The sequence below is a fragment of the Choloepus didactylus genome, chromosome 9 (genome assembly GCF_015220235.1).
Source record: "Choloepus didactylus isolate mChoDid1 chromosome 9, mChoDid1.pri, whole genome shotgun sequence".
Taxonomy (NCBI): domain Eukaryota; kingdom Metazoa; phylum Chordata; class Mammalia; order Pilosa; family Megalonychidae; genus Choloepus; species Choloepus didactylus.
The window spans coordinates 37,655,567-37,675,976 of NC_051315.1; the positions used below are offsets into that span (position 1 = coordinate 37,655,567).

Below are 20,410 nucleotides of genomic sequence, written 5' to 3' on the forward strand. Positions count from 1 at the left end.
GAGAAGCAATCCACCACATACAAGGGAAACAACATAAGACTAAGTAGTGACTAATAGGCAGCCACCATGGAGGCGAGAAGGCAATGGTATGATGTATTTTAAATTCTGAAAGAAAAAAATTGCCAACGAGGAATTCTTTATTCCAGCAAAGCTCTCCTTCATATTCGAGGGAAAGTTTAAAATCTTCACAGATGAACAAATGCAGAGAGGATTTGATAACGAGACATGCCCTGTAAGAAATACTAAAGTGAGCCCTATCAGCTGAGATAAAAAGGAGAGACAGGTAAGGAGAGGGGCACAGAACTAAAGAGTTTTAATAAGGATATGTTAAAAGAAATAGAGGGAAGGGAAAAATAATCTGACAAATAAAAGTCAAAGGATATGATGGCTGATTCAAGAACTGCCTTCACACTAATAACACTGAATGTGAATGGACTAAACTCCCCAATTAAAAGATATAAATTGGCAGAATGGATTCGAAAATGTGAACCACCGAGAAGAGGAGCTAAGATGGCAGCATAGAGAGGAGTGGAAGCTAGTTACTGTCCCCGGAACAAAAAACAATAGAAAAATTAGTAAATAACCTGGAATAACTGCAGGGAGACAAACGTGACTGTCCACTCATCATACACCAACCTGAATTGGGAGGAATGCCTGAGATCACAGCATAAAATCAGTAAGTGAAAACTGCGGACCCACGTCAAGAGTCAAGAGCCCCTCCCTCAAGGAAGTCTCACGGTGCTGGATAGCAGAACTCTCTGAACAAGCGAGTGTACCTCAGCCCAGCTCCAACTGGGGTTTTAATATTAACTGCTCAATACAAACTGCGAATCCCCAATAAGCAGACGGAGGCTTTTGGTGATGACTGACCTTGGGAGAGTCAGGGGACATATCTATCTCAGGACGGGGAGCCCAGAGGATCAGGTGCTATTTCTGGCTGACAGGTGAATCTGGGAGCTTTCTGTCTACCTGGGTGGCTCAGTGGAGAAAGCCTCAGCTGTTTTCAGCTCGCAGTGTTTTGCAGTAGAGAAAGCCTCAGCCATTTTAAACTTGCAGCACTCTGACCCAGACAAGGGTGGCAGCGGCAGAGTCAGAGAAACAAAGAATCTATTTATATGCAAATGACCTCTCTGGAGGGGGCATAGCTTCCGAAGAGGAAAGAGAAGGAGCCTTACATTCAGAACCAGACCCCAGAGCCTAGGGGAGGAGAGCCGCTAGCCATACCTCCTTATACCAGTCTGTGACAGGCTGACAAGTGCCATCTGCTGGGCAGAAAAGCACAGGGTGTGTCAATTTTCTAAGACACACCCTCAGGGAAACTGGATACTGAATATTTCTTCCTCTTGTGACCTGAGCTTGTCTTTGTCTGGGAAAACCTGATTGGGGTGGCCTGGGAGGTCAGATGCCTAGACAACAGAAAACTACAGCCAACACTAAGAAAAATGAAGCTATGGCCCAGTCAAAGGAACAAACATACACTTCAACTGAGAAACAGGAATTGAAACAACTAATGCTAAATCAATTCAGAAAGTTTAGAGACGATATAGCAAAGGCTATAAAGAAAACACTGGGCATACATAAGGGAGAAATCAAAAGTTCAAAAAAAACAACTGGCAGAACCTATGGAAATGAAAGGCGCAACATAAGACATGGGACACAATGGAAACATACAACAGCAGATCTCAAGAGGCAGAAGAAAACACCTGAAAACCTACATGCAAAGGAGCCGATGGAGAAAAGAATGGAAAAATACGAGCAATGTCTCCAGGAACTTAAGGATGAAATGAAATATAAGAATGTACGTATCATTGGTGTCCCAGAAGGAGAGGAGAAGGGAAAAGGGGCAGAAGCAATAATAGAGGAAATAATCAATGAAAATTTCCCATCTCTTATGAAAGACATAAAATTACAGATCCAAGAAGCACAGCATACCCCAAACAGAATAGATCTGAATAGGCCTACACCAAAGCACTTAATAATTAGATTATCAAACGTAAAAGATAAAGAGAGAATCCTGAAAGCAGCAGGAGAAAAGTGATCCATCACATACAAAGGAAGCTTAATAAGACTGTGTGGATCTCTCAGCAGAAACCATGGAGGCAAGAAGGAAATGGTGTGATATATTTAAGATACTGAAGAGAAAAACCACCAACCAAGAATCCTATATCCAGCAAAACTGTCCTTCAAACATGAGGGAGATTTCAAAATATTTTCTGATGAACAATGAGAGACTTTGTGAACAAGACACCCACCCTACAGGAAATACAAAAGGGAGCACTACAGAGTGATAGGAGAAGACAGGAGTGAGAGGTTTGGAACACAATTTGGGGAGATGGTAGCACAGCAATGTAAGTACACTGAACAAAGATAACTATGAATATGGTTGAGAGAGGAGGGTTGGGAGCATGCGGGACATCAGAAGAAAGGAGGAAAGATAAAGACTGGGACTGTGTAACTCAGTGAAATCTAGAGTGTTCAACAGTTGTGATAAAATGTACAAATATGTTCTTTCATGAGGAATAACAAGCGAATGTCAACCTTGCAAGGTGTTAAAAATGGGGAGGCATTAGGGGAGGGATGCTATCAACATAAACTAGAGACTATAACAGAATCATTGTATTATGTTTCCTTTAATGTAACAAAAGCTATATACCAAGGTAAATGCAGGTAAGAGGTGGGGATAGGGGAGGGGTGTGAGACACTTGACATTGGTGGTGTTGTCTGACTCTTTATTCCACTTTGATTTAAGGTTATCTTTCCTTTTGCTCCTTCCTAGCTGTCATGTTTTTGTTTTTTGTTTGTTTTTTTCCTCTTTTTTCTTTTTCTTTTGCCTCTCTACCTTCTTTGACTCTTCCTCCTGCTTTGTGAAAGAAATGTAGATGCCCTTATATAGATAGTGGTGAGGGTGGTGAACATACAAATATGTGACTATACAGGGAACCATCGATTGTTTACTTAGGATGGAATGTATGGCATGTGAACAAAACCATCTTAAAAAAACTGAGTTGATTAACTGTACAAATATTAGAAATCTCTTCCATGAACCAGAACAAATGTATGACAGTACAACTAGAATTTAAAAAAGGACAACTAGAATTTAAAAAAGGACGTATAGGGAAAAAATATATACCTATTGCAAACTATATACTACTGTCAGTAATATTTCAACATTCTTCCACAAACAGTAACAAATGTACTATACCAATACTACGAATCAACAAACAATGGGGGGGGGCGTGGTTAGGGGTATGGGAGGATTTGAGTCTCTTTTTTTTTTTCACTTCTTTGTCTTTATTTATTGTCTAGAGTAATGAAAAGTTTCTAAAAATTGAACAAAAATTGTGATGGATGCACAGCTGTATGAGGGTACTGGGGCAATTGATTGTACACTTTGGATCTTTGGATAATTGTATGGTATGTGAACAATCTCAATAAAAATTAAAATTTAAAAAAATATGAACCATCAATATGTTGCTTACAAGAGACTAATCTTAGACCCAGAGACACAAAGAAATTGAAAGTGAAAGGATGGAAAAACTATTCCATGCAACCTATAGCCAAAAGAAAGGACTAGCAATATTAATCTCAGATAAAATAGATGTCATAAGAGAAAGAAGGACACTATATACTAATAAAAGGGACAATTGAACAAGAAGAAATAATCATAAATGTCTGTGCACCCAATCAAGGTGCCCCAAAGAACATGAGACAAACATTGGCAAAACTGAAGGAAGCAATGGATGTTTCCACAATAATTGTGGGAAACGTCAATACATCACTCTCTCCTATAGATAGGTCAACCAGACAGAGGACCAATAGGGAAATTGAAAAACTAAACAATGTGATAAATGATTTCAACTTAACAGATATATATAGAGAGAGCATTACATCACAAATCACCAGGATATACATACTTCTCTAGTGCCCATGGAACTTTCTCCAGAATAGATCATACACTAGGCCACAAAACAAGCCTCAATAAATTTAAAAACATTGAAATTATTCAAAGCACATTCTCTGATCGCAATGGAATATGACTATTAGTCAATAGCCATCACAGATTTAGAAATTCACAAATATCTGAAGGTTAAACAACACATTCCTAAACAACCAGCGGGTTAAAGAAGAACTAGCAAGAGAAGTTGCTAAATATCCAGAGAAATGAAAACGAGAGCATAACACGTCAAAACTTACGGGATGCAATGCAGGTGGTATTGAGGGGGAACTTTATAGCTCTAAATGCATATATTAAAAAGGAAGAAAGAGCTAAAATCAAAGAACTAATGGAGCAACTGAAGAAGCTAGAAATTGAACAGCAAACTAATCCTAAACCAAGTAGAAGAAAAGAAATAACAAGGATTAAAGCAGAAATAAATGACAGAGAACAAAAATAAATAGAATAAATAACACCCAAAGTTGGTTCTTTGAGAAGATCAACAAGATTGACAAGCCCCTCACGAGACTGACAAAATCAAAAACAGAGAAGACCCAAATAAACAAAGTAATGAGAAAGGGGACATTACTATGGATCCTGGAGAAATTTAAACTATATGATAACAAACAAGATAATCTGGAGGAAATGACTGTCCAGAGAAGAAACAGAAGACCTCAACCAACCAATCACAAGCAAAGAGATCCAATCAGTCATTAAAAAGCTTCCCAAAAATAAATGCCCAGGGCCAGATGGCTTCACAGGGGAATTCTACCAAACTTTCCAAAAAGAACTGACACCAATCTTACTTAAACTCTTTCAAAACATTGAAGAAAATGGAACACTACCTAACTCATTTTATGAAGCTAACATCACTTTAATACCAAAACCATGTAAAGATGGTACAAGAAAGGAAAACTACAGGCCAATTTCTCTAATGAATATAGATGCAAAAATTCTCAACAAAATACTTGCAAATTGAACCCAAAGACACATTAAAAATATCATACACCTTGATCAAGTGGGGTTCTTTCTAGGCATGCAAAGGTGGGTCAACCTAAGAAAATCAATCAATGTAATACAACACATCAACAAATCAAAAGGAAAAATCAAATGATCATCTCAATAGATGCTGAAAAAGCATTTGACAAAATCCAGCATCCTTTTTTGATAAAATCACTTCAAAAGGTAGGAATAGAAGGAAACTTCTTCAATATGATAAAGGGCAAATATGAAAAACCCACAGCCAGCATTGTACTCAATGGCGAGAGGCTGAAAGCCTTCTAAGAACAGGAACAAGACAAGGATGTCCGCTGTCACCACGTTATTTAACATTGTGCTAGGAGTGCTAGCCAGAGCAATCTGACAAGACAAAGAAATAAAAGGCATCCAATTTGTAAAGGAAGAAATAAAACTATCATTATTTACAGATGATATGATCTTATATTTGGAAAACCCTGAGAAATCGACGACACAGCTACTTGAGCAATAAACTTAGCAAAGTAACAGGATACAAGATTAATGCACATGAGTCAGTAATCTTCCTATACTCTAGAAAATGACCTAACTGAAGAGACACTCAAGAAAAAGATTCCAATCTCAGTATCAGCTAAAAAAATCAAGTACCTAGGAATAAACTTAGCCAAGGATGTAAAAGACCTCTATAAAGAAAATTACATAACTTTAATAAAAGAGATAAAAGGGGACCTAAAGAGATAGAAAGATATTCCGTGTTCATGGATAGGAAGGCTAAATGTCATTAAGATATCAATTCTACCCAAACTCATCTACAGAGTCAATGCAATGCCAATCAAAATTCCAACAACCTACTTTGCAGACTTGGAAAACCTAGTTATCAAATTTATTTGGAAAGGGAAGATACCTCAAATTGCTAAAAACTTTCTAAAAAAAGAAAGATGAAGTGGGAGGACTTACACTTCCTGACTTTGAAGCTTACTATAAAGCCACAGTAGTCAAACAAAGATAGACATATTGATTAATGGAATTGAATTGAGAATTCTGAGATAGACCCCCAGATCTACAGTCAACTGATCTTTTATAAGGCCCCCAAAACCACTGAACTGGGACATAACAATCTCTTCAACAAATGAGGCTGGGAGAACTGGATGTCCATATCGAAAAGAATCAAAGAGGACCCTTACTTCACATGGTACACAAAAATTAACTCAAAGTAGATTAAAGACCTCAATTTAAGAGACAGCACCATAAAAGTCCTAGAAGATAATGTAGGGAAACATCTTCAAGACCTAGTATTATGAGGTCACTTCTTAGACCTTACACCCAAAGCACAAGCAACAAAAGAAAAAATAGATAAATAGGAACTCCTGAAACCTAAAAGCTTCTGTACCTCAAAGGAATTTGTCAAAAAAGTGAAGAGGCAGCAAACTCAATGGGAAAAATGTTTGGAAACCATGTATCTTGCATATATAAAAAGAAATCCTACAACTCAATGACAATAGTGCAGACAGCCCAATTATAAAATGTGCAAAAGATATGAAAAGACATTTCACTGAAGAGGAAATACAAATGGCTAAAAAACACATGAAAAAACATTCGTCTTCTCTAGCTATTACGAAGATGCAAATTTAGACCACCAGGAGATATCATCTCACACCAATTTGATTGGCTGCCATTAAACAAATAGGAAACTACAAATGCTGGAGAGCATGTGGAGAAATTGGAGCTCTTATCCATTGTTGGTAGGACTGTATAATGCTACAACCACTCTGGAAGAGTCTGGCAGTTCCTTAGAAAACTAGATATCAAGTTACCCTTCGATCCAGCAATTTCACTTCTTGGTATATACCCGGAAGGTCTGAAAGTAGTGACACAGATATTTGCATACTGATGTTCATAGCAGCATTATTCACAATTGCCAAGAGATGGAAACTATTCAAATGCCCTTCAACAGATGAGTGGATAAACAAAATGTGGTATATATACACAATGGAATACTACACAGCAGTAAGAAGGAACAAGGTCATGAAACATACGACAACGTGGATGAACCTTAAAGACATAATGTTAAGTGAAATAAGCCAGACACAAAAAGAGATATTAAATGTTACCACTAATGTGAAATCTGAAAAATGTGAAATATTTTATATTGTAGAATGTATGGGACCTAGATATAGACAGCAACTACTCAAGGTAATCTAGTAAGATTACAGATAATCTAATTAGAACAGATAAGCTCCTCCAGTTTGGATGTATTATGTTCCCCAAAATACCATGTTCTTTGATGCAATCTTGTGGGGGCAGATGTATTTGTGTTGATTAGATTGGAATTCTTTGAGTGTTTCCATGGAGATGTGACTCAGTCAACTGTGAGTGAAACGTTTGATTGGATAATTTCCATGGAGGTGTTATCCTGACCATTCACGGTGGGTGTTAATTGGATCACTGGAGTTGTATAAAGTTCACAGACAGAAGGACCTCAGAGCAACTGAGAGTGACATTTTGGAGAGGAGCTGCATCCTAGACACACATTTTGAAGACGACCATTGGAAGCGGACACTGACATTTTGGAAAACGCCATTTTGAAATGCAACCTGGGAACAAGCAGACACCAGCCACGTGCCTTCTCAGCTAACAGAGGTTTTCGGAAGCCATCGGCCATCCTTCAGTGAAGGTACCCAATTGTTGATGCCTTACCTTGGACACTTTATGGCCTTAAGAATGTAACTTTGTAACCAAATAACCTCCCCTATATAAAAGCCAATCTATTTCCGGTATTTTGCAAAATGGCAATGGTAGCAAACCGGAACATAAGCTATTGAGGGTAATCTCAATATTATGGGAATGCTCAGGAATGATTATGGTTTGCAAACTTTCTTGGGTATGGTAGGATCATGTTGGAAGCAGTGTAGTTAAGTTCAGTTATTTGTTTTCCTTATTCCTTTGTTTTGTTAGGGTTTGTTAATTTTCTTCGGGTATGGTAGAGACATATTGGAAGCAATACATTTATTTTAGGTTATTTTTCTTAATCCTTTGTTTTGTTTCATTTGAATTTTTTTTAATTTCTTGATAAAGTAAAAAAAAGCTATTGCATTAAAAAATTAGCTTCAATGTGGTTATTTTAGGTTATTTGGTTTTTCTTATTCCTTTGTTTATGGTTTGCTAATTTTCTTTGGGTATGCAGGAACATGTTGGAAGCAAAGTAGTTATTTTAGGTTATTTGTTTATTTGAAATGTGTGTTTTTTGTCTGTTTTTAAATTTTTTGATAAAGTTAAATTAAAAAAATATATATATACTAGATACACAACCACAGATTTGAAAAGGCAGAAGAAAAATCAGCAAGGTAGAAGACAGAGCAACAAAATTTGAAAAGACAAAAGGAGATAGAGGAAAACATGGAAAAAATTTCAGCAGGGTCTCAGGGAAATGATTGACAACACAAAGCATACAAATATATGCATTATACATATTCCAGAAGGAGAAGAGAAGGGAAAAGAGCTAGGAAGGATATAAGACTAAATGCTGATTTGTCATCAGACACCATGGAGATGAGAAGGCAGGGGTTCAAAATGTTTAAGATACTAAAAGAGAAAAAAATGCCAGCCAAGAATTCTTTATCAGGCAAAGCTATCCTTCAAAAATGGAGAGTTCAAAATATTTACAGATAAACCAAAGCTGAGGGAGTTTGTTAACAAGAGACTTGCCCTACAAGAAATACTAAAGGGAGTTCTGTTGAGGAAAAAACAGATAGGAGAGAGATCCTTGGAGGAGATGTAGAAATAAAGATTATCTCTAAGGGTAACTAAAAGGATAAAAAAAAAAAGAAAAAAATCTGACAAAAAAAGCCAAAGGATAAAATATTTGAAGTAAGAATATTGAATGTTAATGGATTAACCTCCCCAGTCAAAAGACACAGGTTGGCAGAATGGATCAAAAAGTATCATCCATCTATAAACTGTTTACAAGAGACTCTTTTTAGAACCAAATATACAAATAGGTTAAAAGTGAAAGGATGGAAAAAGATATTCCACACAAGCAGTAACCAAACAAAAACTGGTATAATTATTCTAATATCGGACAAAACAGTTTTTAATTGCAAAAATGTTATGAGACAAAGGACGTTATATATTAATAAAAGGGGCAGTTCACCAAGAAGTAGTAGCAATCATAAATATCTATGCACCTAATCAAGTTGCCCCAAAGTACATGAGGCAAATACTGGCAAAACTGAAGGGTTTAATAGATGTCTCTACAGTAATAGTGGGAGACTCCAACATACCACTCTCTACAACAGATAGAATGTCTAAATGGAGGCTCAATAAGGAAACAGAGGACCTAAATAATATGATAAATGAACTAGACCTAACAGACATGTAAAGAACTTTGTACCCTAAAAATATGCTCTTATACACATTCTTCTCAAGCAAACATAGAACATTCTCCAGGATAGACCACATGCTCAGGGACAAAATAAGTCTTAATAAATTTAAAAAGATTAAAAGTGTACAAGGCACTTTCTCTGATCATAATGGAATGAAACTGGAAATCAATAACATCCAGAGAACTAGAAAATTCACATATATATGGAAGTTAAACAACATGCCCTTAAACAATCAGTGGGTCCAAAAAGAAATTGCAAGAGAATCAGTAAATATCTCAAGGAGAATGAAAGTGAGAACACACCATATCAAAACTTCTGGGATGCAGCGAAGGCAGTGCTGAAAGGAAAATTTATAGCCCTAAATGCCTACATTAAAAAGCAGGGAAGAGCTTAAATCAAAGATCTATCTAAACACCTGGAGAAACTGGAGAAAGAATAGCAAACTAATCCCAAAGCAAGGAGAAGGAAAGAAAAAGAGAAATAAATGAAAGGGGGAACAAAAAATATATAGAGAGAATTAATACACCAAAAGCTGGTTCTTTGAGAAGATCAATAAAATTGACAAGCCATTATCTAGACAGACAAAGGCAAAAAAAGACAAGCTGCAAATAAAATCAGAAATGAGAGGGTGCTCATTACCAGTGACCCTGTAGAAATAAAAAAAGGATCATAAGAGGATACTATGAACAACTGTATGCCAACAAATTAGACAGATGAAATGGACAATCGCCCAGAAACACACAAACAACCTACACTGATCAGAGAAGAAGTATAAGGCCTCAACAAACCAATCACAAGTAAAGAAATGGATTCAGTCATCAAAAGTCTCCCAACAAAGAAAAGCTCAGGACCAGATGGCTTCCCAGGTGATTTTCACCAAGCATTCCAAGAAGAATTAACACCAATTCTGCTCAAACTCTTCCAAAAAAAATTGAAGAGGAGGGAACACTACCTACCTCATTCCATGAAGCCAATATCACCCTAATACCAAAGCCTGATAAAGACACTACAAGAAAAGAAAACTACAAACCAGTATCTCAAAAGAATTTACATGCAAAAATCGTCATCAACATACTTGCAATTCAAATCCAACAACACATTAAAATAATTATACACCATGAGCAAGTGGATTTTATCCCAGCTATGCACGGGTGGGCCAACACAAGAAAGTAAATTAACAAATGGAAAGAGAAAAACCACCTGATCATCTTGATTGATGCAGAAAAGGCATTTGACAAAATCTTGCATCCTTCCTTGATAAAAAAATACTTTGAAAGAAAGAAATAGAAGGAAACTTCTTCAACATGACAAAGGGCATATGTGAAAACCCACAGTTCACATCATACTCAATGGTGAGCGACTGAAAGCTTTCCTTCTAAGACTGGGAAGAAGACAAGGATGCCCACTGTCAACACTGTTATTCAAAATTGTGCTAGAAGTTCTAGCCAGATCAGTTCAGCTAGAAAATTAGAAAGAAAGATGTAAAACTCACTATTTGCACATGACGTGATCCTATATTTAGAAAGCCCCCCAAAAACTATGACAAAGCTACTAAAGCTAATAAACAAGTTCAGCAAAGTAGTGGGATACAAGATCAACATGCAAAAATTAGTAGTGTTTCCATACACTAGTAATGAGCAAACCAAGGAGATCATCAAGAAAAAAATTCCATTTGCAATAGCAACTAAAAGAATCAATATCTAGGAATAAACTTAACCAAGGATATAAAGGCTCTATACACAGAAAATCACAAAACATTGCTAAAAGAAATCAAAGAAAACCTAAACAAATGGAAAGACATCCATGTTCATTGATTGGAAGGCTAAATGTCTTTAAGATGTCATTTCTGCCCAAAATGATTTACAGATTCAATGCAATACCAATCAAAATTTCAATAGCCTACTTTGCAGAAATTGAAAAGCTAATTATCAAATTTATATGGAAGGTAAAACGGCCTCAAATAGCCCTTTTACTGTTCAAGGAATAGTAAATGGAATGAAGTGGGAGGACTCATGTGTCCTGACTTTAAAGTATATTATAAAGCCACAGTGATCAAAACAGCATGGTAGTGGCATAAAGACAGACATATTGATCAATGGAATTGAATTTAGAGTTCAGAAATATCCCAAGTCCACTCAACTGGGACGGAAGTCTCTTCAATAAATGGTGCTGGGAGAACTGAATATCCATATCCAAAAGAAGGAAAGAAGATCCCTATCTCACTGCCCTATAAAAAAATTGACTCAAAATGGATCACAGACTTAAATATAAGAGCCAGGATCATAAAACTCCTAGCAGAAAATGTAGGGAAATCTTTAAGATCTAGTGCTAGGTGGTAGTTCCTAGACTATACACCCTAAGTACAAGCAACAAGAGAAAATAACAGATAAATGGGACCTCCTTAAAACTGAATACTTCCATGCTTCAGAGGACTTTGTCTTTTTATTGTTGAGTTGTAGGATTTCTTTATACATACTAGATATCAAACCCTTATCAGATATGTGGTTTCCAAATATTTTCTCCCATTGAGACAGCTGCCTTTATACCCTTTTGACAAACAACCCAATTTAAAAATGGGCAAATCCATGAATAAACATTGTCCCAAAGAGGAAATACAAATGGCTTAAAAGCACATGAAAAGATGTTCAATTTCACTGCCTGTTAGGGAATGTGCATCAAAACCACAATGAGATATCATTTCACATCTTCTAGAAGGGCCACTATTAAACAGGGAACTACAAGTGCTGGAGAGGATATGAAGAGATAGGAACTCTTATTCAGTGCTGGTGGGAATGTAAAATGGTACAGCTGCTCTGGAAGATGGTTTGGCAGTTTCTCAAACCTAAATTTAGAGTTGCCCTATGATCCATCTATCCCGCTATTTGATATATAACCAGAAGAAAAAGCAGGGACGTGAACAGACATTTGCATGCTGATGTTCATAGTGGCATTATTCACAATTGCCAAAAGATGGAAACAACCCAAGTGTCCATCAGCCAATGAATGGATAAACAAAATGTGGCACATACATACAATGGAATATTATTCAGCATGAAGAAGGAATGAAGTCCTGAAGCACATGACAACGTGGATGAACCTTGAGAACATTATGTTGAGTGAAGTAATTCAGAAAAAGACAGCTATTGTAGGATCTCACTAATATGAATTACTTGTAATATGTAAACTCATAGATACAGAATCTAGAATATAGGTTACCAGGAGATAGAATGATGCTAGAGAAAAGAGCAGTTGCTTAATGTGTGCAGAATTTTTAACTAGCTTAAATTTAAATGAACAGAAATGGATAGAAGTAACAGCACATTATTGTGAGTATAATTAGCAGTGCTGATTTGTGTGTGAATGTAGTTGAAAGGGGAAGTTTAGAGTCATATATGTCACCAGAAGTAAAGCCAGAGTTAAACACGGGACTGTATAACTCAGTAAATTTTTGGTGGACAATGACAGTGATTAATGGTACAAATACAAAAAAGTTCCTCCATGAACTAGAACAAATGTACAAAACTATTCCAACAAGTTAATAATAGAGTGGTATATGGGAAAAAATGTACCTGTTGCAATATATGGACTATAATTAACAGTAATATCTTAATAATCTTTCATCAACAACAAATGTACACCAATGCTAAGGATCAAGATTAGGGAGATAAGGGCTATGGGATTTTTTTTGTTTTCTCTCCTACTTCCCCCCATCTCTGGAGTAATGAAAATACTCTAAAACTGATTGTGCTGATGAATGTACAACTATGTGATGATACCGTGAGCTACTGATATACTTTAGATCAACTGTAGGGAGTATGAATATAAATAAATAAAATTGCATTAAAAAAGAAAAAGTCTTGCTCTCTGGAGAATACCTAAGCTAAGGAAATTATGTTCTTCTTAATTGTGCAAGTGCAGACGTCTCCCTTTAAGGAAAAGTATTCATTTGAAATTATTGCGGATATAAAATCAGCAGGAAAATCTTGAAGTAAATGAACACATATTCTTTTGGTTTCAGCTTCTGTAATTCTCCCTGAGTGAAAGTAGATGAATCACCAGAGAAATAGACTGAGTGAAAAAATCCAAATTCAAAAAGAAGATTCCATTTATATCACATTCTTGAAATGACAAAATTATAGACATGGGGAGCAGATTAGTGGTTGCCAAAGGTTACAGTGGTGGTAGGGAAAGAAGAGAGGTAAGTGCTATCAAAGGGCAATATAAGGTATCTTTGTGGGATGTAAATGTTCTGTATCTGGAATACATTAATGTCAATGTCTAGGTTGTGATGTTGTGCTATAGTTTTGCAAGATGTTACAATTAGAGAAAAACTGGGTAAAGGGTACATGGGATCCTTGTAATATTTCTTACAAATGCATGTAACTTAACAATTATCTCAAAACAGTTTAATTAAAAAAAAAAAACAGCTAAACAAAACTCATCCTTGGTCTAGAAGGATAGCCAGACATACAAAATAAAGGAGCTAAGAAGTGCTGTAGAAACCTGAACAAAGAAAAGATTAATGCCTACCTGGTTGGGAAGAAAATCAAGGAATTATGATTCACGTTCTGATTGAGCCTTAAAGAACATCAGGTTTCCATGGAGAGGAAAAAGTATACCAGACCAAGCAAAGAATGGTCAGAAGTTCAGTGTATGGTTCTCAAATTATAAAACAGGAAATGATGAGGTAGTTTGGGAACTAGATCAAGGCAAGCCTTAAGGAATAAGTGCTGAGTTTCAAATGTCGAGCTCTTGAGTTGTAAATGTCATTGCTGATTCTAGCAAAGAGCACAGTGACTTGACCCTTGGCTTCAGTTGCTGGGAGGGAGCACAGGCTTACCTCCCTGGCTACCCTGGCAGGCCAAATAGGCCTAGCAATGCAGTAGTTAAGGTTCCTTGACATTGAGGTGTCATTGGTGCTTTGATAGGCACTGAATTTCATGACCTCACCTTTGTTTCAGTAAGATCTGTGGTGGTTGTCTGACACCTGAATTAGACAGGAAAGAGATCAGAGGCAGGGAAAACAGGAACTGATCAGAGCCTGAATTGAGGGAGTGGACAATGGAACAGAAAAGAGTAGCTGGATATGAGAGAGAGTTCAGGGGACTTAGAGATGCTCCCTTTTGGGGGGAGAACTCTGAGCCGATTCTAAAGTTTCTAGTCCAAGTTACCAGGAAGATGGAGTTGCCATAAACTGAGCTAGGAACCTGGGAAGAAAAGCAGGTGTGAAGGCATGGAGGTAATATGCTTGGTTTGAGACATGTTAGGGGAGGGGGTGCTAGTGATGTTCATGAGATAGTTGGGAATTTGGTTCTATAGCTCAAGAGAGAGACTCAGACTCGAGATGTGGGATAGGTAATTTGGATGAGGTCACTTGAGGGAGTGTAAAGAGTGAGAAGAAATTCAGAGATAGAACATGGAAGAATATCAACATTCAGGTCACGGAAGGTATCAGAAGAGGAGAGGCCCGAGGTGCAGGATAAAAATTAGAACACAAAACCTGGAAGCCAAGGATGGGGAAATCTCACAAGGAGATTATAAGTAGCAGAGTTCAGTGCTACAAAGAGATCTGGTGAGATCAGACAGGATGAAAAAGCATCGAATTTGACACTTAGGTGAACAGTCATTAAAGAGGAGGAAATAGAACAATGGGCTATGAAGGGGTGAGTATGTAGTGAGGCACTGGGGCAGGGATAGCATAAGCAGGCTTCACTGGCCTCTTATTTTTCAATATAGTTCATAATATCATTATTAATGTTTTTTCCCTCCCATTAATTTTCTTGCTTCTGGTGAATTGTTCCCCAGCATCACTTGAATCATTGCATATGTTTATAAAGAAACCCAAACTAGCAGCACAACAGAGAATAACCGAGTGACAAGTAAACCTTTTACCAGAGGTTTGGTCATTCTTAGTGTATAATTTTACTTCAAATCATTCCATGTAGCTTTTGTTTAAATTCAGTTTCTTGTATTGAATATTGGTGGGCAAATGTAAATTTACCTTTTAGATTTGAAATTTCAGAGCAAAGTTATGGGGTATATGTATAAATTTCATATAAATTGTGTTTTGTGTTCTTCAGTAGTTGAGTAAACTCCCTTTCCCAGTTCTGATTTTAGTTGAGTGAGTGAGTCTCAGAGTAAAAGGCCTTTGTTTCATAACCTCTGGGAATATCATGCAGTTGCAGAATATGAGATTTGAGAGGCTGAAACTAACCTGGTAGAAATTCAAATCCATCTCATATCTTTTAGATAAAAGCCTTTGAAATTCTTTTAGTGTGAAGTTATCAGCAAACTGATTCTCACATAACCTCATTGCTAACCCAAGGATTACTCAAAATGCAGGGAGAGCACTGCTCTGTAGCAGAAACTTGGTTTTTATCAATATCACAGTCCAGGGATAAGCCGCAGGTGGTTCATGGGAAATTCTGCCTGCACTGCCCCCTCTTGGGGATCACAATACATATTCAGGGCTTGTAAGTTGTGCGCTAAAGAAACCTGTTTATTTAAGCGTTTACAAAACTTTTTTTTAACCACAGAGCCTTTTCCCACATTAACATTTCATAACTCCTAAAGGGATTTTGTAAGATAAGAAATGGAATGGAGAGTTTTCAGAAATTGATGCTTCAGAAATGAGGTCTCTACTGCTGAAGTGATGAGGGTGTTCTCAATATATATTTGTTATTTGGATTGGACTTGGGGAAATATAAGAAAAAGTTCTTACCCAGTCTCATCACTAATCCCCACCACCACCACCAAGAAAGATAAGGATTGGCATCTTAGGTAGCAGGGTTTGGCATATTTTCTTGAAAAGATGTTTTCATCAGTTGTTGGCTTTACTTTCTTTCAAAGAATTAAGCTCCACTGTAATAAGTTATTAAGAGTTTTTTTTGGACAGAAAAGTATGAACAAAAGGTAGGTAGTTATACCAAGTTCACCAATTGCTACTTTAAGGCTTACTTAAAACAAGATAATTCACTAGTTGGAGGACAAGTCTAATTTCCCAAACAAAAATCATACAGTGATTTACTTATTCCATAAATATATGATCTTATCTATTCAGGTTTACATTTGGGGCAATAAAACCGCTGGCAGCTGCCTCTGGTTGTCTGCATGAAGAGGAGACAAGAGATAAGAACATTCCTGCTTTTACTGCTTTCTTGAACATCTTAAACAACTGAAGCTGTGGGACAGGGGTGGGAAAAGTGTACCTATCGTGGCCATAAATGTCCACCAAGTCTGATATACCAAAAAAGTAAATCAATCCTCTTTGAAAGATGTGTTAAATCTCTCGGGCCACTGGTCTCCATTTGTCAAAGCTTGCCAAAGACTTAAAACAACAACAAAAACAAAACAATCACTCCAATTTTAAAATATTTTAGAGCTTTGGGAGATTCACTGCTTGGTGCAAAACCCTCAACTTTTCTCCTGAGTTCACAGGGTGACCTTATTTACCCCACTCCTAAGGAGCCCCATGAGAACTGCCATGTCCCGATTCCAACTGACAAAGTCCCGCTCAAGGTGCCTGCATTTGCAGGCAGGCAGTGCCCTGGACTCTGCTCATGCCCACCCACCACTAACGGAACCAGCGGGCAAGTTGCTGCCCTTAGCAAGACTCCACGGCTATCTGGTGTTCCTATCAAGTGGGGGTGTCTGGGAAGTTCGTTAAAATCCCTGAATTTTCATAACTCTCAAAATATGTTAATGTCTTCTATATTAGCTCACTATCAGGGCCTAAAATTCTTAAGCTTTCTTCTTTGGACATTAATACACAAGTTAAAAGCTGCCAAAATCATGACAGAACCTGATGGGAGAAGTTTTTATTGCCTAATAAATATCATAGGAGATCATAATTCCATATTAGCTACTAAACATCCAAAATGTATAAAAGATGCAAAGTTGGATCCAAGATATAGAAGAAAAACAACTCTGTGACATTTCTTAGCAATTATTCATTTTCTTTTTTAAATGTAAAAGTGGAGCAGGAACTAAATTTCAGGTTTAAGAAGCAGAACGCTGCCTCAAGGCCTTAAAGAATTACAATGACAAAGTCATTTTTCTTTAGTTTTATAAATTATAAATTAAAAAAAACTCCATGGAATTTTGGAAGAAATCTCAAGTTTTCAGATTCATAGAGAAACTTCCAGAAACTCACATTATGGTCTTCCTCAGTCACTGTATAGAAAGACTGAAAACAGAGTAAGGAGAAAAGATACCTCTCAGTTTTGGAAAACCTTCATTTTTAAATTACTTTTCATCTTTAATGAATTTCTAGGATTCAGCTGAGCTCACTGGCAAGTTTTTTGTTTATTTTATAAAGTAAATTTCTCTAAATAAAACAAATCCATTTTCAGTTGTTCCACCCTTGCTTGAAAATAGCTGTGTTCCAGTTTGCTAATGCTGCTGTTATGCAAAATACCAGATATGGATTGGCTTTTAGAAAAGGGGGTTTATTTGGTTACAAATTTAGAGTTCCAAGGCCATAAAAGTGTCCAAACTAAGGCATCAACAAGAGGATACCTCTATTGAAGGATGGCCGATGTTGTCTGGAACACCTCTGTCAGCTGGGAAGGCACATGGCTGGTGTCTTCTGTCCCTTTGCTCCCAGGTTGCATTTCAAAATGACATTCTCCAAAATGTCTCTGGGTTTCTCTTAGCTTCTCCGGGGCAAACTCTGGGCTTCATTTCTTAGCTTAGCATCTCCATATGTCGTTCTGTCCTCATCTCCAACCATCTCTAAGTGCCAGCAAGCATCTGGGTCTGTGTCAGCTCTTAGTGTCTCTCTTAAATACTCCAGTGAACTAACCCAGGCCCACTATGAATGGGTGGAGCCACACCTCCATGGAAATAACCCAAATCAAATGTGTCACCCACAGTCGGGTGAGTCACATCTCCATGGAAAACACTCAATTAGAAGTTTCCTCCCTAATCAAAAGACTAATAAATCTCTCCCCACACAATTGCATTAAAGAACATGGCTTTTTGTAGGGGACATAACATATCCAAACCAGCACAAGCTGTTTCCCCCGCCCTCCCCCCAAAAAAACTAACACCACACACATGCACATACCAGCTCTGCTATAGTCTTTCATCACCTGGAAGAGACATGGCATAACTTTCTTTTAAACCCTGTGTTCTCCTGGAAAACTGGATTCTCACATCCGAAATCATCCCTCCCAACACTTTACCTTCCAAAAAGAAATATCAGTATGGTGGCAAAATTTGTCAAAAGGGAAAGAGTGAAACCACTGTGTCTTCCTCGAACTCAGTCCTCCTTCCATCATGAAGTGAGGCTCTCAAAGGAGATCTTTGCAATTGGCCGTAAACTGGATGCATTGTACATCTGATGTGCTGTTAGATCCTTTCAGGGACTGTGGTGTTAACATTGCTGTTTCCCTTTCAGGCAGGTGGGGCTAACCTTTCCCATCTCAAAAACATTTTCTCTGTTGACAGAGACCAGATACTGCTATACTCAGCACACAATGGAAGTCACGGGGAACAGCATCTCTGTCACCAAGCGCTGCGTCCCGCTGGAAGAGTGCTTATCCACTGGCTGCAGAGACTCTGAGCACGAAGGCCACAAGGTCTGGGGGAAACACAGTGACCAGTACAGCACAGCCAGCTCCCTCCACTTCAGATGCCTGCCAGTGTTCATGAGCAAAGTCTTAGGCCCCAGTGCAGGCTGGCTTTTGACTCTGTTTGTACCGTTATGAAAAGATATTTCCTTTCCTCTTTGCTCTAAAAGAATAAAAAATTATACCAGGGCATAGGACAACTGGTATAAATTGTGTAAAGAAACCAAGAGAATATTGCAAATTATTGTAAGTTCTTTCTTCACTCAGAAGAAAGCCTTAAAGCTTCAGAAGAAAGAACAAGCAGCCAGTGATGTCCGTCACGGTGAAGCACTGCAGGTGTACCAACAACTCCCTCAGCTGAGGCCAGCCAAGGCCATTCAGCTTTGATAGCTTCCTGTAAAGGGGGGGCAGGGCCTTTATTGGGATGCTGATTTGGAGAGTCATCTTCAAATGACTACTCAATGACTCAGGAGCCATTTGAGTAGGTGACAAGAGAACTATCTCCTTTTGAGTTTGCTCCCCTCAGACTTCATCTGGTGCCTGTATACAGAAGCATTCAGTTAAAACTGATCTTCAAGGGCATCCTTGAAGGAGAACAAAAAATCAGAAAGACAGCCTGACTCATGGTTGGAGGCGGGAATGCAGCTGATTGCCTTGCTGGAGGTTCAGGGTTAGCTGTATGCATCGTCTTATATGAGGCCTTGGCCTTTATTCAGAATCTACCCACCTCTCCCCATTAGGCTGCCTTGCAGGTGTTTGGGAATAACTCCCACTCTCCATACCCTGGATCTGCAATATCGGTAGGGCCTTCTCTTCCCTTAAGGAGACAGAAACCTAATTTTCAATCAACCTCTCAAATACACTAAGAATTAAAATTTAAAATATATGTTTACCTGATCCTGGATTCAGATATGAAAGGCAAAACCAAGAACTTTACCTGATACCCACCCCCCAACACACATACCCCTCCCATATCTACCCACAAGCTGCGCTTGGCTCTCAAGCATTACTCTAGCTACTTTACCAAGAAGGATGTTGAGAATCGAAGTCATGTCATGTGCTCAGGCCATATGGCTAGTGAGTGAGAGAAATGAAACTCATTTCTGACCCCCGACCTCTCTCCTCAACATCATGCCTTCTTCCTAGCCCATGTCAACTGTGACCAAATCTCTGCAGGATAATGACTGTATAGGGTAGGAACCATCATAGTGCTTTGCAAACCTTAATGTACACATCAGTCACCTGGGGATCCTGATAAAGTGCAGATTCTAATTCTGTAGGTCTGCTGAAGGGCATAAGGTTCTGCATTTCTAACAAGCTCCTAGCTGAAGCTCACATTTTGAGTAGCCGGGTTTAAAATAATTTCTGTCAATAATCTTTGGGTTTATTTTTTCTTTTGATCCATGAATAAAACAGTATGAAGCAGGAGTAATAACTGCATAAATAAACCCCTCAAACTTGGTCATGAGAATGGAGATAAATATGCACAGTTCTAAGGAAAGTAAATATTCAAGTTTAAATTATATGAGGAGTTGTCACTCCACTTT

The 20,410-nt window shown here is 37.8% G+C and overlaps 1 protein-coding gene across 2 annotated transcripts in view; it reads left to right on the forward strand.

The window, feature by feature from the left end:
- LYPD6 (LY6/PLAUR domain containing 6) overlaps window positions 1-20,410 on the forward strand; it is a 147,643-nt gene that overhangs the window by 124,868 nt on the left and 2,365 nt on the right. For both annotated transcript variants that reach the window (XM_037850363.1, XM_037850364.1), the window contains one exon: window positions 18,742-18,872. In XM_037850363.1, the coding sequence (XP_037706291.1) occupies window positions 18,742-18,872 (131 nt within the window). The remainder of the gene's footprint in view (window positions 1-18,741; window positions 18,873-20,410) is intronic.